Below are 14,508 nucleotides of genomic sequence, written 5' to 3' on the forward strand. Positions count from 1 at the left end.
ACACACTTATAAACCGTATCTAAAGCATCCCTACCTGGCCACTGTGTGCACAAGTCCAGGGGTGCCATTAGTATGTCTCATGCCCAGAACAGAGTCTGTGTGGCTGTGCGCAAAGGCCCTACCTCTGCTAATTACTTTACTTCTATTACCATCACTACTAATTCTCTTACTACTACTAATTGTTGTTATTATAGTATAATTCATAATAACAATACTTATTCCACAGGGTTGTGAAAAAAAAAATGAGGACTTAAAGAACCTATAGAGTCCGACACAAATTGGGATTTGTTATGGGTTGAATTGTGTCCCCCAAAAAGATATATTGAAGTCCTAACCCTCAGTACCTGTGAATGTGAACTTATTTGAAAATAGGGTCTTTGCAGATGGAACCAAGTTAACATGAGGCCATTCGGGAGGACCCTGATTCCATATAACTGGTGTTTTTATAAGAGACCAACACAGAGGGAAGACAGTCACATGAAGACGGAGCCAGAGGCTGGAGGTAGGCTGCCACAGTTAAGGAACACCCGGGGCTACCAGAAGCTAGAAGAGACAAGGAAGTATCCTCCACAGTCTCAGAGACAGCACAGACCTGATGACATCCTGATTTTGGACTTCTAGCTTCCAGAACAGTGAGAAAATCCAATTTTTTTGTTTTAAGCCGCCTAGTTTGTGGTACCTTGTTACAGCAGCCCTAGGAAATGAATACATTACATGTGCTGCACTTCTGAAAGTGACGACAGCTAGAACAAAACACTGGTGTGCGTTGGGAATCTTATCTGCTTCATTCTTGAATCTAGGTAAATATTTCTCTTAATTCAGCCAATTTCTTTTTGCAACAATATCACATCGTAACCTCAGGATGAGTCAAAAATCAATGAAAACCCCTTGTCTCCAACATCCTATTCTTCCATAATTGATTCTTTGAACTTAAGAGTTAAACTCTACATTTTTTCCTGTAAAGATCTCATTCAATTCATGAAGTCTTTCCCAGCCATCAAGATCTTTTTGCAAACAATCAACTAACGTTTTACATGTCTTGTTCGACTTCAGATTATGCAAAAGTTTGGTTGGCATGCCGTCTGTCTTCAACCAAATCATTAAAAAAAGTGTTCCATAGGAGGCTGAAGAGAGGGTCCTTTACTACACCAGAGGCTTCCTTCAAAATGAACATCATCCATTACTCCACCACTCTCTGCCAAATGCAATTCAAGTAACATATGACAATATACCTGCGTTTCTCTATTTTGCCCAAAAGGATTTTTTTAAGCCTATTATACTTTCATACATGCAAGGTATTATTATTAATGAATTTTTGTCAAATGCTTCTTTATCTTCCAGCCTAGTAACCCTATTTAAAAAGGCAAAAAAAAAAAAATCATATGGCATAACCCATGGTGTTTAAGTGGCATTGAAATCTCAGACTTACTTATAATGAAACATTCTAGAAACTGACATCATGGTCATGGAGAAACTGAGAAATATGTCTTCTTTTTTTTTTTGGAATTCAGATGAAACTTAAATATCTATAGAATTGTTTATTACTGAAGTTTAGAATAATGACTCAGAGGCATATGATGTAGAATCTGAGCAATTCTGTTCAGTATCCTCTATTTAGAAAGACAGTCTTATAATTTGAGTCTGAATAGTTGTCGACAAGAATTTCTATTTAAATACCTATGAGATGCCAGATGCATTACAGATGTGCTCATCATGGCTCTTGTGTGAATGGTCCTTAGAGGTCTCTCTACACTCAATACAGTCATTAGATTTACAAAATTCTTAAGAGATACCCTCTGCTGTTGAAAAAAGGCAATTCTCAAAGATTGGGAGCATCGAGACAGGGTACCTTCCATTAATGGATAGTTTCCTAAATATAAGCTACAGTCTTCCTATGAACTTCCTTCATTCTGCCTTAATTCCAAAAGGCAGAATAAATCACATCCTGTTTCTACATAACAACCTTCAAGTCTTCGAAATTAGTGACCTTTTTCCTTTTCCTTCTTCTCCACTCTTGGTCCAGCCTCTGCTATTTCTTCAAACCTTTCTCTGGAATTCAACAAGATGACTACTTGAAGCTTGCCAAAGTCTTTAGAACAGTTGTGATTCACCTCAGTCACATTTAAATCCAAATCATGTTGAGATCGCCCCTAGAAGCTGCATAAAACTAATTGTTCCTGCTTCTGCATAAAGAAACAATTAAATTGCACCAAATTCATAATTTTAGACAATCAATTTTCAAGGGACAATTTCTAAGCCCTAGATCAATTTTCAGATATTATGCAAAGGAGGGATGAAGAAATCTTTCATAATTGACAAGATGCAATCGAGAATCATGTCAGCCACTGCATGACTTACTGACCACCAAGGAGTGGTATGAATGGCTTCCCTAACTCCACAGCACACTAACCTCAACCCACTAATCATGCTTCTGGAAACCACCGCTGTCCACTATCAAACAACATTTGGTTTTTCAAATTACTTAGTCTCCTGACCCTAACCAAGCTTCTCCACTATTCTAAGCTGGTGGGAGGAGGTGACCACAAGACATCTTTCACCAGTAGAAGGAATGCTATGGATAGGACAGCTCTGATTGCTCTCAAAGCATTAAACAGATGTCCAGATCCTTGGATAAATTTAAAAAAAAAAAAGTAAGCTAGTTTGCTCATTCCAGTCACCAACCTACAGCTGTTCTCTGCCACTTCCTCATATCTACTTAGAAGAGCCCAGAACTAATACCCAAGATTCCCTCAAAATTCCCCTATAAACCTGACCCTTAAACATATATACTCACATACTTCCAAAGTGAACCTCAAAAGCATCAACAAGAAGCAAGTGTCAAAAATGAGCATTAATTTTAACAAAGTATTCTTTCACCTACGAGAACTACCAGAGCACATGACAAGTCAAAGACCAGACTGCCTTAATTTACTATGTATTTGGGAACAGTAACCTGGGAGCCCCAGGTGCAATCCTTCTCAAGCCACTGAGCTGCAAGTGTTTCTCATTCTATGGAGAGTCTTTAAAGACCAATTGTGGCAATGGAAGAGAAAACAAATATCACAGTTACTCCCAAAGGACTACTGCCGGGGGTGGGGTTAGGACATGTCACTTGGTTGTAGAAATATTAACCCACTATGATTCAACTAAACTGAAATCTAGTCTTGAAACTAATGCAGTGTGATAAACTAAATATGCAGGTTAATGATGATACAGCACAAATCCCTCAACATTAAAAACCAGCTTTTGACTATAAGGCATTCGAACACAGCATGTAAAGAACAGCATTGAGGGGCCAGAGAATTTTTAAATCCTACATCAGACTTTATTACATGAAAAGGAAGAGAACCTTTTTTTAAAAAAAAAAAATTAAACTTTGGATTTTCAAAATAAAATGAGACAATTTGCACCATTCTCAAAGGTCTAAAATGTAAGAGTTTCATTGAAAGAAATGGTCTCTCCATAAAGATTAAATAATTTGGCAAACAACTGGGAAGTACTAATTTGAAGTCGTTTGGGCAACTCCAAGTTTTGCCAGTTGCCTAAATTTTTAGACATGCACTTTATGGAAAAATTCTTTAAAAAAAGTAATGTTTTCCAAGTGGCTGTAGAAGCTGGAATCCATCTCCAGGTTAATGCAATTTCTAGCTTTAATATCTGCCTCTAAGATAGGAAAACTGAGAGGCTGGTTAAGTTTGCCTTTTGGTAAGAAAGTCTTGTCAAAAGGAGAGTAGAGACCGAAACCAGAAATGCTCGGTAAGACGAAATCTCTCCTTATTGATTCCTTTTCCCCTCCCTCTCTGTGAAGATGTCAAGATGATGATACCATCAGTCTTACTGGAGAAAGTCGAGCAGGTTTGCCACTCGAACCTACAGGGCAAAGCAAAGTAAGCACAAATGACTACAGAACTTCAGAGAACAAAGCATGAGGAAAAGAATGCAAAGTGTGCCCTCTATCGGTCGGAGCGTTTTAAATGCAGAGCTGCTGCTTGGCAAGTTGTATCCAGCAATAGGTGAGAGGAGAGGCTAAAGCCATTGCTGTAGAAAAATTCTAAATGTGCTGAACCAGCAGAGGATCTATCTAGCAGAAGCCCGCTTAGCCAGAACTGAAGAGTGCTTGGCCTGGCCCTGACAAGTCAATGAACTGGCAACGTGAGACATACAAGTCACATCAATGCCAGCACCACATGTCATCAGCTGGAAAACTGCAACAGCGATTTCTAAAACCCTATATTATTGTGTTGTTAATGAGATAAAAATTAGACCATATGAGAAGTTTTAACAGAACCCCTTATCCTGTCTATTTATTTTGTACTTTTATAAACTTTTTAAGGGAAATGGAGAGTTTAGCAATTATTGTCTTTGAGTAAGGATTGTTAGCCAAGTAATTTTTTACTGAAATAAATCTTGATAGTGCTTCCAATGTGTCCTCATACTGTGAAGCATACACATGGCAGGAAAACCCATACATGGAACATAAACTTAGAGAACAAATTTCTATATCTGTTTGAAGTAACCATCCGGCATCACACTAGTTAAGGTCTACTTCCTGTTTCTTTCACCAACGCTTATTAGCCTACTGAAGGAAAGAAATGAACCATGGACTAGTTTTGAGAATTCAGCGAAAGCTCTAGATCCTCTCTCTATAACCTCCCACTCCCCAAAAACAGAAAAGATTTTCTTTCTAATTTCAGGAGACACAAAAACCCTGGCCCCGCCTCTGGACCCCAAATTAATAAATCCTACTTAAAAGAAATGTTCGGAGCAAGCCTAACTCTGTTTTATAAATGCTCTTAATATCTTTCAGCAGGTGATGAAATTGAAAGGTTTTAAGTAAATCGTAAAGGTTTTCCCCAAACGACCTTATAAGGGGGAAAGCTACCTATAATTAGTTTCTCTAAGCTTCAGAGTAAAAATTATATTTAATAGCTTTTCTCTAATCCTGATTGGGTATTCTGAAGTATATATAAAATACATGTATACATACACACCTACAAACACATGTTGATACACACATGCATGCGTGTGCACCCACAGACACACATTTATTCTGGCTACTGTAGTACCAGAAATAAGAACTTTCTATAATTCATACCAGGATAACAATTTTTAAAAAAGAATAATGATCAAAAATTTTAGCATACTAGTATGCAGATTTTTATCAGATCATACTTGGTCACACACTTCAGTAACTCTATCCCCTCAGCCTTCAGTTACTTAATGTCAGTTATATTATTAGCATAATTATGAGTTGTAGGATGCTAGGGCCCAATAAAAGTCTGTGAACCAAAGAACTTTTGAATGGGTTCAACAGTGATTTCTTTCCTTTTTTTTAAATGAATATTTATGTTGAACATTTACTGTGTACAGGAAAAGTCAGGGAATTCAGGAGGGTTGGATTCTAGTTCTAGTTCCCTTCCATTTAGTTGTTAGATTTTTTAAAATCATTTATTTCAGTAAGCAGCTCACTTTTTTTATTATTATTATTTCAGTAAGCAGCTCACCTTCCTTAGACGTCAACCCAGGCTCACCTCCTTCAAAGGGCAGTGAAATGTCAGTGCTCTCCGCAAAGGTACAAGACTAAAAACTATGTAATCTATTCACACCAACAGAAGAACTTAATCTAAACCACACACACACATACACATACACACAGCTGTGTCTCTCACAGGTATATGTACATAGTTGTATTTATACTAAAGTCATAAACATAAGAATGCAGGTTGAATGTTTTCCTGCATTCATTTATGTTATTAATTCTACTGCCTTTAAGAAGATAAATATCACCCTTTCGTTTTTCTCTAAATGATTATTTATATGGGCAATGTATTTTGGGATGAAGACCTCTATTGATGCTTTCTCTAGAAGTGTTTTTAAAATGTAGGTTACCCCCTCCAACAGAGTTCACCTTACCCTGCCCCCAACTCACCTGTCACTTGAGATACTCTATCATTCAAATAATAAAGACATGTAGATTAAAGACTCCAAAATAGAAGCCATAGGCACGAGTCTATAGGAGCCGAGCAGGGAAGTGAAAGACAACACTGTGGACATCACTCACTCAGGGTTGTCAGGAGTCAGAGCCAACTCAACGGCGTGTAACACACATGGGGACATGAACAGGCACTGATAAGTAATGTGTGAAATTCAGAAGATTCTGAGAAGAGACTTCAGAATGAGGATTGGGTTTTTATATCTCAGTGTTTTCTTGGCTTTGAACTCTAAAAGAATAAGAGTAAATAATGTTTATAGTATTATTTACTCTTATTAAATTCTAGACCTTTGAATTTAAAAAATCATTTCTCATTAAGTCACCACATGTAGCAAAATAACCATAATAAAGGTGAAAATAAGAGTTTTGTAAGCATAGCACAAAAAGCTAAGAAAACTCTGAGGAAATAGTTGAATTGGCTTCAGAAAAAAAGCAGAAAATTCCAGGAAGGCTTCACAGAAGCAGTGACATTTTAGCTGGGGTCTACCACATGCTCAACAATATCAAAACATAAAACACATGGTGTGCTTAGAAATGAAGTAATCTGGTATAGCTTAAGCATACAGTGCTTTCAAGGAGGTAGGAAGTTAGAAATGGGCTGCAGTCAGATGTTGGGGAACCCTTGAATGCAACATGAAAGAGGCTGGCATTTATTCTGCAGTCAATATGGAACCTGAGAGGTCTGGGGGTTCATTAGCAAAGAAGTAACATGATCAGATCTGTGGATGAGAAAAATTCAATGTGGCGACACTGTAAAGGATGGAGTGAGGACAGAGCAGATACTGGGACATGAGGAGTCAGGGCAGGTCTGAGCCAGAAAATATCTTTGGGAATGGAAAGGACGGGGTAGCTACAAGCAACATTTCTGAAGACTAAGACTGAATGAACCGATTAAAGAGGAAATGGAAAAGTCAAAGACTGTAGAGTTTGACACATAGAAACTCCATGAATAGAAAGAAATAAGAGCACAGGCAGAGGAAGACAATTAGGAGAGGGCATAAAAGAGAAAATGAGTTGTCAAGTCTGAGTGTGCATGGAATGGAACATCTATTCATATGGCAGAGAAATCGACTCTGAATAAGGAGCCAAAGAAAAGAAGTGGCAGAATGTGGGAGGCAAAACTAGAGTGTAGTGTCACCAGCCAAAGGAAATGATTTTCTTTGGAAAGGGGTGATATCTTCAGAAGAATGAGTAACAGAGGACCAAAAGACCAGTGGAGTTGGCAAAGCGGTGAGTACTGAGTATGGATGATCACGAAGAAAACCTTTTAGCAAAATTATGGACACAGAAGCCATATTGTGGCAGATTGAAGAGTGAATGAAAGAGGATTGTTAAGCAAGAGAAGGGAAAGGAGAAGAAAAAGAGAAGAGATTGGAAAACAGTGTGAGGAAGAAGTCAAGACTTTCAGGATTGGGGGACAACAGCATGCTTGGAAAGAGGGTGACTCATACAGAAAGGTCCTAGAGAAGGAGAAGTGGAGGGCTGGCCTTGGAAATCTTGAAAACTATCCTTTATTACTTATCCCTCTCCTCCTCCTTCCTCCCCTTTCTCTGCTTCCTTTCCCCTGTCCTCTGTCCAGTTCTGTCATCCTGTCTGAGAGAAAGATGAAAACGAGAACTGAGAAAGATAAGTGAAAATCTAGTGTAGTTACAAAAACCCAGTCCTCCGTGGTCATATCATCCTCACACCCTTCTCAACACACACCTGCACCCCCAAATATGCACATACACACATATGTATACATACATTCTCTATCATATATATAGCTATATGTGTAATATTTGCACTTTAGTATTAATTAGCATCTTCCACATGTATTCCAGCTAAAAATATGAAAATTTATAAATATGGACATGTGATGGTATATTTTACTTAATGGTCAATCCTTGATTGCTGCAGAACATGAGAAAAAATAATGACCATCATGATGGTTTGGGGTGGGGGGGAAGGGAAGTTTAAAGCTTTATTTTCATCCCAGAGCTTACCACCTCCTTTTAACAGAATAGTTATCAAGTGTCTTATCAAATGATTTGTCTGTCATCTATTCCTTGGCTTTGGGATAAGAATACTTATTTCCAGAAAAAAAGAAATGGATTAAAGGCAGCCAGTTGGAAGGAAAGTAAAAAGTAGCCTGGACAATCCATAAATTTGCCAGTTAGTCTCTGAATAAATCAAGAGATGGTTTTTCTTTAAGGAGTTAAAAGTGTCATTTCCAACTTGGGATTTCTACACATATTGGATTTTATCCAAGGTGGATTTTAAAAGCAGATAAAGAAAGCCAGGATTAAATGGAGGCCTGGGGGAATGTCACCTATTCTAAATCACTTCCAAATTTCAGTAGCTAAGTAAGATATCGGTTGGGGCACAGCAACTTTCAGACCTCCATGTGTTGGTAAGATACTAGCCAGAAAAACTCAGTTATGCTGGAAGAAAAAGCAGCCCATTAACAAAAGAGAACAAAAGAAAAGAAAGAACCTGTTTATGTTGCAAAGTTAAACATCACATCAGCTTTTCTGAAATACTCTGAAACTTAAGAAAGCAAGCATACAAAATGTATTTTGAAGCTTTTTTATTTAAGTGTAGGTTAATCTGTTCCATGTGCTATTTTGTATGTTGAAAGAATACTGTAAGAAATAAGCTATTAAAAGTACTTGTAAAACCAAATACCTCTGAATCTCTTCATTAAATTTTTAAAAATACAAATTAATTTAGCCCTACGAGAGTTAAGAGAACATGTCGATTTTTTTTTTTTTTTTAACAACCTCGGTTGCCAGGAGCACACACAAGTATTTGTGATAAATACTTCAGTTTTATAGAAGAAGCCAAATCTAAACTTAGGAAAATGAGATATTTCCACACTTCAGTATGGAAAAGGCTATAGCAGTAAACACTTGTCATGCCACGCCCCCTACCCTCAGACCACCAGAAACACCAATTACATGTTTGGGGAGCCTTGCTGCTTTTAAAGAGTTTTATCAAGAAGTTTTCGTAAAGCTCTGGTTAAAATGTGACTGAGCGTATAAACAGGATGAAAGATGTAAAAATAAATCGCTACGTACCAAGCTCAAGGAATCCCAGGAGACTATGATAAAGTTATGTTTTGTCTACCCACCTTTCAGTAATTCAGCCTGAAATGTGGCTTACAAGCACTCCAAAAAATAAAATGAATCAAATAATCCAGTTTACCATACAAATAAATCATAAGAGGTCCCGAGACAGAAGGCAGCAGGGGTTAACAGTAGTTGACAATGACTATGTTTTTGAATGGGAGGTGGATGAGAGGGCCAACGAGTTACGGCTGTTACCAAGTAGAAAACACATGAGTTGTCAATCAGCTTCTGAAAACATTGGCATATGTCTCCTCTATAGAAGATATCCTCAGTATTGTGCCTAATTTTAAAAATGATTGCTGCCAGGCCCTATTAGTGTTTGTCAAATGTATTTTTATTTTATGACTTTGTTTTCTAAATAAAGGGAAGGAAGAGCAGTCGGTGTTATTGTTCATGATAGTCTCCTACACACAAAGGTTTATCCAAAAGTAGAGAAGGTCGACATTCTATTCTCAGTCCTCTGGCTATATTTTGAAATAAAACATAGAGTTAAATGATATATTTGCTCTCTATTCCAGACTGGATGCAATTGATTTTAACTGACTAAATTATCTGATCTCTGCCAAGAATTTTATTTCATTAAGAAAATGATATTATAGAGCATCTGAGATCATAGAGCAGACTAAACATAATGCCAAAGAAGTTCTGAGAATGCTCCACAGTGAAGGTTTGATTATTTGCAGATGGAATATGAAAAAAAAAAAAAAAAAAACCAGAATCAGATCCCAGGCATTAGCCTAACCGATCCTGGTATCATTGCGTGCAATGTAGCACAAAGCCAAGAAAATTACTGATCTTCTAAGCCACAACACTTTTTTTTAAGGTACTAATCACTTTTCTTCCTAGAAAGTAATATTTAACTGCCACTATCCAAAACAAAGAGAAAAAGGGAAATGTTGGTACCACAATAGGCTCTAGCCTGTCAGCTGTCACTGCTGACATGATTTGGCCAGCAGTCAAGCATTCACCAAGGAACTAATTTAAACCAATCTCCTTTGGGAAAGCCAGTTGTTCGGTATGAGCAACAATTGGTGTAGGATCAATCAGTGGACATGAGATCAATTAAAACCAGCTTAAGTTTGTGAAGAGGAACAATTCACACAACCTGAGTTAGATCTCTATTCATTTCAACACTCTCACAATGCAATCCTTAAGCTTCCTTGCAAAGCAGAATGGTACTATCACCCTACACTGTCTAGCCAGCCCTTTAAGTAGTTCCACTTTTAATTAAAAACACAGTACACCCTTTGTTGGCACAGATAGTGTGGTCACTTTTAAGGACCGCAGTTATTTTAGCCACAAACTTGGGATTTGGGAGGGGACATCTGTTAAGAAAGGGGAAAAAAAGAATACACTTTGATAGAATTTTTTTCCTTTTGCAACCTTACCAATTTACATGGACTTGAAAGCATTTGAATTTTATTAAATTGAAAGGTTGGTTTGGCAAAAGTTACCACAGCACACTTTAGAAATGGGTTTCTAAGTGTCAGTACTTGGGGATGTGGAAGGTATGAGATTTTGCTAAAGCAGCGTTGAAATAAATAAGTTTTGCCTCAGATTCCTAAGAAGGCATAGATGGCACTTGTGAGTGAAGCATGCAGTATCGCTTCTGGCCGCAGGAGTGCTGTAATGTCATTCTCCATCAAATAGCATCTTCACATTCAGTTCTACTAAAGCAATATGCTTGATTCTTCCCTAGTCAGCCGGGTCGGGACAAGCAGTGTGGATCAGGAAGACATCTCAGAATTAGTAAGTCTGCTAATTATCTATATTTCTCAAACTTTAAGCCCTTGAGATTTTTCAATCAAGCAGACTGCAACTTCTGTATAAGAGAAAAAGCCTCTCCGAACACTTTTGACCACAGTATAATCAAAAATTGCCAACTCTACCAAATAATACCCCCAAAAGAAAATACTGGGGTAGAGAAAGGAGCCAGTTGGGAGGGGAGGAAGAGACCGAAAAGGACTTTTCCAAGATTAATATTGGTATCAAATTTTCATGGCCTTTGGGAAGAAATTTCTCTGTAGAATTTTTATGCAGAATAATTTCTGAAAATGAGCGTTTTCCTAAATGTCAGAAATGAGAAAGAGGGAGAAAGAAGGGGGTATCCTTATAAATCACAGCTCTGCGGCGTCAACTGGAGAACAGGGGCTAAGGAAGTTGCACACCACCCATTATCTCGAGCTCTGCCCTCGGGCGAGGCAACCTCCAACCCCGCGAGAAGGTGAGAACAGCTTAACGACGTCCTAAAAGGAAAAAAAAAAACCTATGAAAACTTAGGACGCGAAAAGCTCTCTCCCAAATCTGGATGCAGGACCGGAGATTCCATAAAACGAGTTATAAACAAATCACATCACAAGTCGAGTGAGACGTTTATATTCCAGAAAAATCAAGATCTGTCAACCTCAAGTTACAAATTCTAAGCGCGCAAAAGTCCAAATTGCTAGATGCCTTTAAAGGCTGCTATGCACCTTGCATGAGCGGGCAATGCAAGGTGTGGGGGAGGCGGGGCGGGGCGTCGTTTGAATCCTCCAGAAGACTTAATTGTGTTTAGCAAATCTTCCTCTAAAAAGCAGCTGGATTAGCTACAGCCACAGCAAGACTTAGAGACAGCTTCGCGCACTAAATCTGCAGGAAAGCTTGCTTTCTGAACCCTTTCTGGAGGCTTCCACTAGCCTTTTCTGCAGCGCACACAAGTGATGGAGCGGTTAAAGAGCCGCAAGTGAATTTAACTGAGAACAGAAACCTGTCTCAGAAATAGCTGCTTTTGAGGAAAGTTAAGGAAGAAGGCAAAGTCGGGCCCGTCCCCCAAATAGTATTCTGCATGCGCTCCCCAAAAAGCCTGCTAAAGAGTTACTGATCAAGGCAGGAAATTAGTGAATCTTCCCATCCAGTGTTAGGTTTCAGAATAAGAGATCAATGTTGCCCTTTTCCTGAAAATGCAGGTCCTCCACCTCGATTTGGTCCCCCTCCAACGCGCTCGCTCGCTCTCGCCCGTCTCTCACGCGCACACACACGCGCTGCGAGGCCGTGTCCAAAGCTATCTGGGGTCAGGATTTCGGGCGCACGTGCGTGAGGAAGGCAAAGACAGATGAGGTGCAAAGGAGATGGTTAAGAGACTAAAAAGAAAGACCAAGACAGAAGAACAAGAAAACTGGGCGCCAGATACGAAATGGGACTGAGAAGAGTTCAGGAGTAGAAGCGCCGCAGCGAACGTGGGTACGGACCGCACCACTTAGCCCGGAGCGTCAGCCGCACGCCGGACTCACCGGCATTGCGCGCGTCTCTCTGCCCCTCGTCCCGCCTTGAGAGGACTGAAAGAGCGTTCTGCAGAGCTCCGCGCCCAGAAAGTGAGGAGCGGGTTGTGCAAGAGCGGTGTGCAGGGCACAGTCCTGCCCCTCTGAGTCGCAGGACCCCGGGTGTGAGTCCTGCGACCCGCCCCCTGGCCCCACGCACCCCGGCGGAATAGGACCCACCTCGCTTACTGCGTCTCCATCGGTTGCCTTGGCAGTGGCTGTAATCCATACAGTTCAGGATGATGAGGGCAAAGGAGAAGAGGCGAAACTGCATCTGGGCGGTCGGGCAGGGGAGAGACGCCTCTCAAAGTCGGGGAACTGAAGGGCTCATCCGAGGAGCCGATGCTGACCGCGCTGCTGAAGAAGCACGCAGGGGAGAGTCGCCACTAGCCCGGGGACCGCACTGGTCAGTTCAGCGCGGTCAGCATCTCCGCCTTAAACCTAAGAGACGAGGAGGAGAAACAGGATGGATGGGGGCGTGGAGAGAGCCCCAGGGAGGCAGCTGCCTCTCCGCGCGTCCCAACTTTAGAAGAGGGCAGAGGAAAGCGAACTCATTGCCTGGCACTAGCTGCTGAGCAGTTTAACCTCGAGCGCACAGCTGCGGGCGACTGGAGCGGGAGGTGATTGCAATCAGTGAATTAGCAACCTCTGCGGAGCTGTAGGCTCGGCCCCCGGGGAAAGGGCGTGTGCAGCACTCCAGGGTAAGGAAAGAGCTCCGAAGGCTCAGAGAGAGGGTTCAGGGTTAAAGGAGCGCTCCTCAGTCCTTTGGTCCCACAATGGGATACCCAGGCGCCCCGGTCTTGGTGGCCCCGCGCGGGTCGCCTACTTACTTCTCCGTTGGTGCGGCAAGCCTAGGCGCGGCGCTCCATCCCGGGCTTCGGAAGCCAGCCGCCCCGCTAGCACGTGGGCTGAGGAAAAGTTTGCCCAGACCCACCGGGAGCTCCTGGCAGCTCCGGATTCCGGCGGCCGCTACGGGTTCGAAGTGCGCAGATGGTCCTCTGGGCTGGCGACGCCTGGCGGGGCCCCGGCGGCCGCAGCCTCTGGGATGCTGCGTGCCCACCGGTGAGTGCAAATCCTCGGGCGAGGGGCACGCCCGCTTTCACTCCCTGGGTCCCTGTCCAATTGGGCGGTTTCCCGAGCTCTCACCACAGCCACTTCACAGCTAAGCTTTCTCCCTTTCCAAGCTGTGGGAGACAGAACGCTCACACGAGGCCGAAGGGATGTGACGAGCGCACTTTCCGACCGAGATGCGGCGGGGCTGAGGCTCGGGATGCTTCTATATGTAGGTGGTGCTGTGGTCCAAGGCATCTCAGTCAAAGCTGCCTCGGAGCTCCTGGGTCCTAAAGCCAGAAACTCTCGGGTTTCCCTGAGGTCCTAAAGAGAGCTGACAGCCTCCAGCGAGCCTAACTCCAAGCGAATTCCCTCCAGGCTTTCCTGGAGTGGGCGGCCAAACTGAAGAGTAGCTGAGATGGGTGCGCCCATTGACCGTGCTAGGCCCGGGAGCGCAGTTAGCTTCTCCCCCAAGGTGTCCTCGCGGGCGCTCCGGGGTCGGTTCCAACCTCAGCACCGACCTTCCTGCAGAATCTGATCGCCTGATAGCTTCTTCCAGACCTTCCTTCCCTAGCTCCCGGCTGGGACCGCTGCTTCTGACAGCGGAGTTTAAACTTGAGCCGCATTCCGAAAGATGCCACACCTCTGCCACTTTTTAATTAACGTCTTGGCTTTGTTTTACAGGAAGATCTGTTAGCGCGGGCTGAAATTAAAACTCGCCCTCAGTGGAGGGAGTGAAAGGATATTTCCAATAGCTTTTGCTTATCTTCAAAAGTGTTATTTCCTGATTTTGTTTCTCCAGGAAAACATAAAAAACCTGTGATCCCTTGCTTGCAGTGCTCAAGAAATCGGGACCTTGTTTCTCTACAGAGAAGTTCACTTTCCACTGAAATATTTCTGATTAATAATTCTTCTCCCCCCCCCACCCCCAAAGTCTCTTGAATTAAACTTTTAGAAGCCTTAGGTTTGAAGAATACTCTGTTTAACAACATGTTACGTTAAATAAACTTGATGTTACCTGATTTCATTCTGGTGAAATCCTGTCTGCATTCATTACTGT

The 14,508-nt window shown here is 41.6% G+C and overlaps 1 protein-coding gene across 1 annotated transcript in view; it reads right to left on the bottom strand.

The window, feature by feature from the left end:
- Window positions 1-13,304, bottom strand: part of RSPO2 (R-spondin 2) — a 155,210-nt gene extending 141,906 nt beyond the window's left edge. The window contains exons 1-2 of the mRNA XM_011369456.2: window positions 13,229-13,304; window positions 12,579-12,839 (exon numbers count right to left, since the gene is read on the bottom strand). Coding sequence (XP_011367758.1) covers window positions 12,579-12,672 — 94 coding nt within the window. The 5' untranslated portion in view covers window positions 12,673-12,839; window positions 13,229-13,304. The remainder of the gene's footprint in view (window positions 1-12,578; window positions 12,840-13,228) is intronic.
- Window positions 13,305-14,508: the final 1,204 nt, after the last annotated feature.

Source organism: Pteropus vampyrus, unplaced genomic scaffold (assembly GCF_000151845.1).
Source record: "Pteropus vampyrus isolate Shadow unplaced genomic scaffold, Pvam_2.0 Scaffold149, whole genome shotgun sequence".
NCBI classification, from domain to species: Eukaryota; Metazoa; Chordata; class Mammalia; order Chiroptera; family Pteropodidae; genus Pteropus; species Pteropus vampyrus.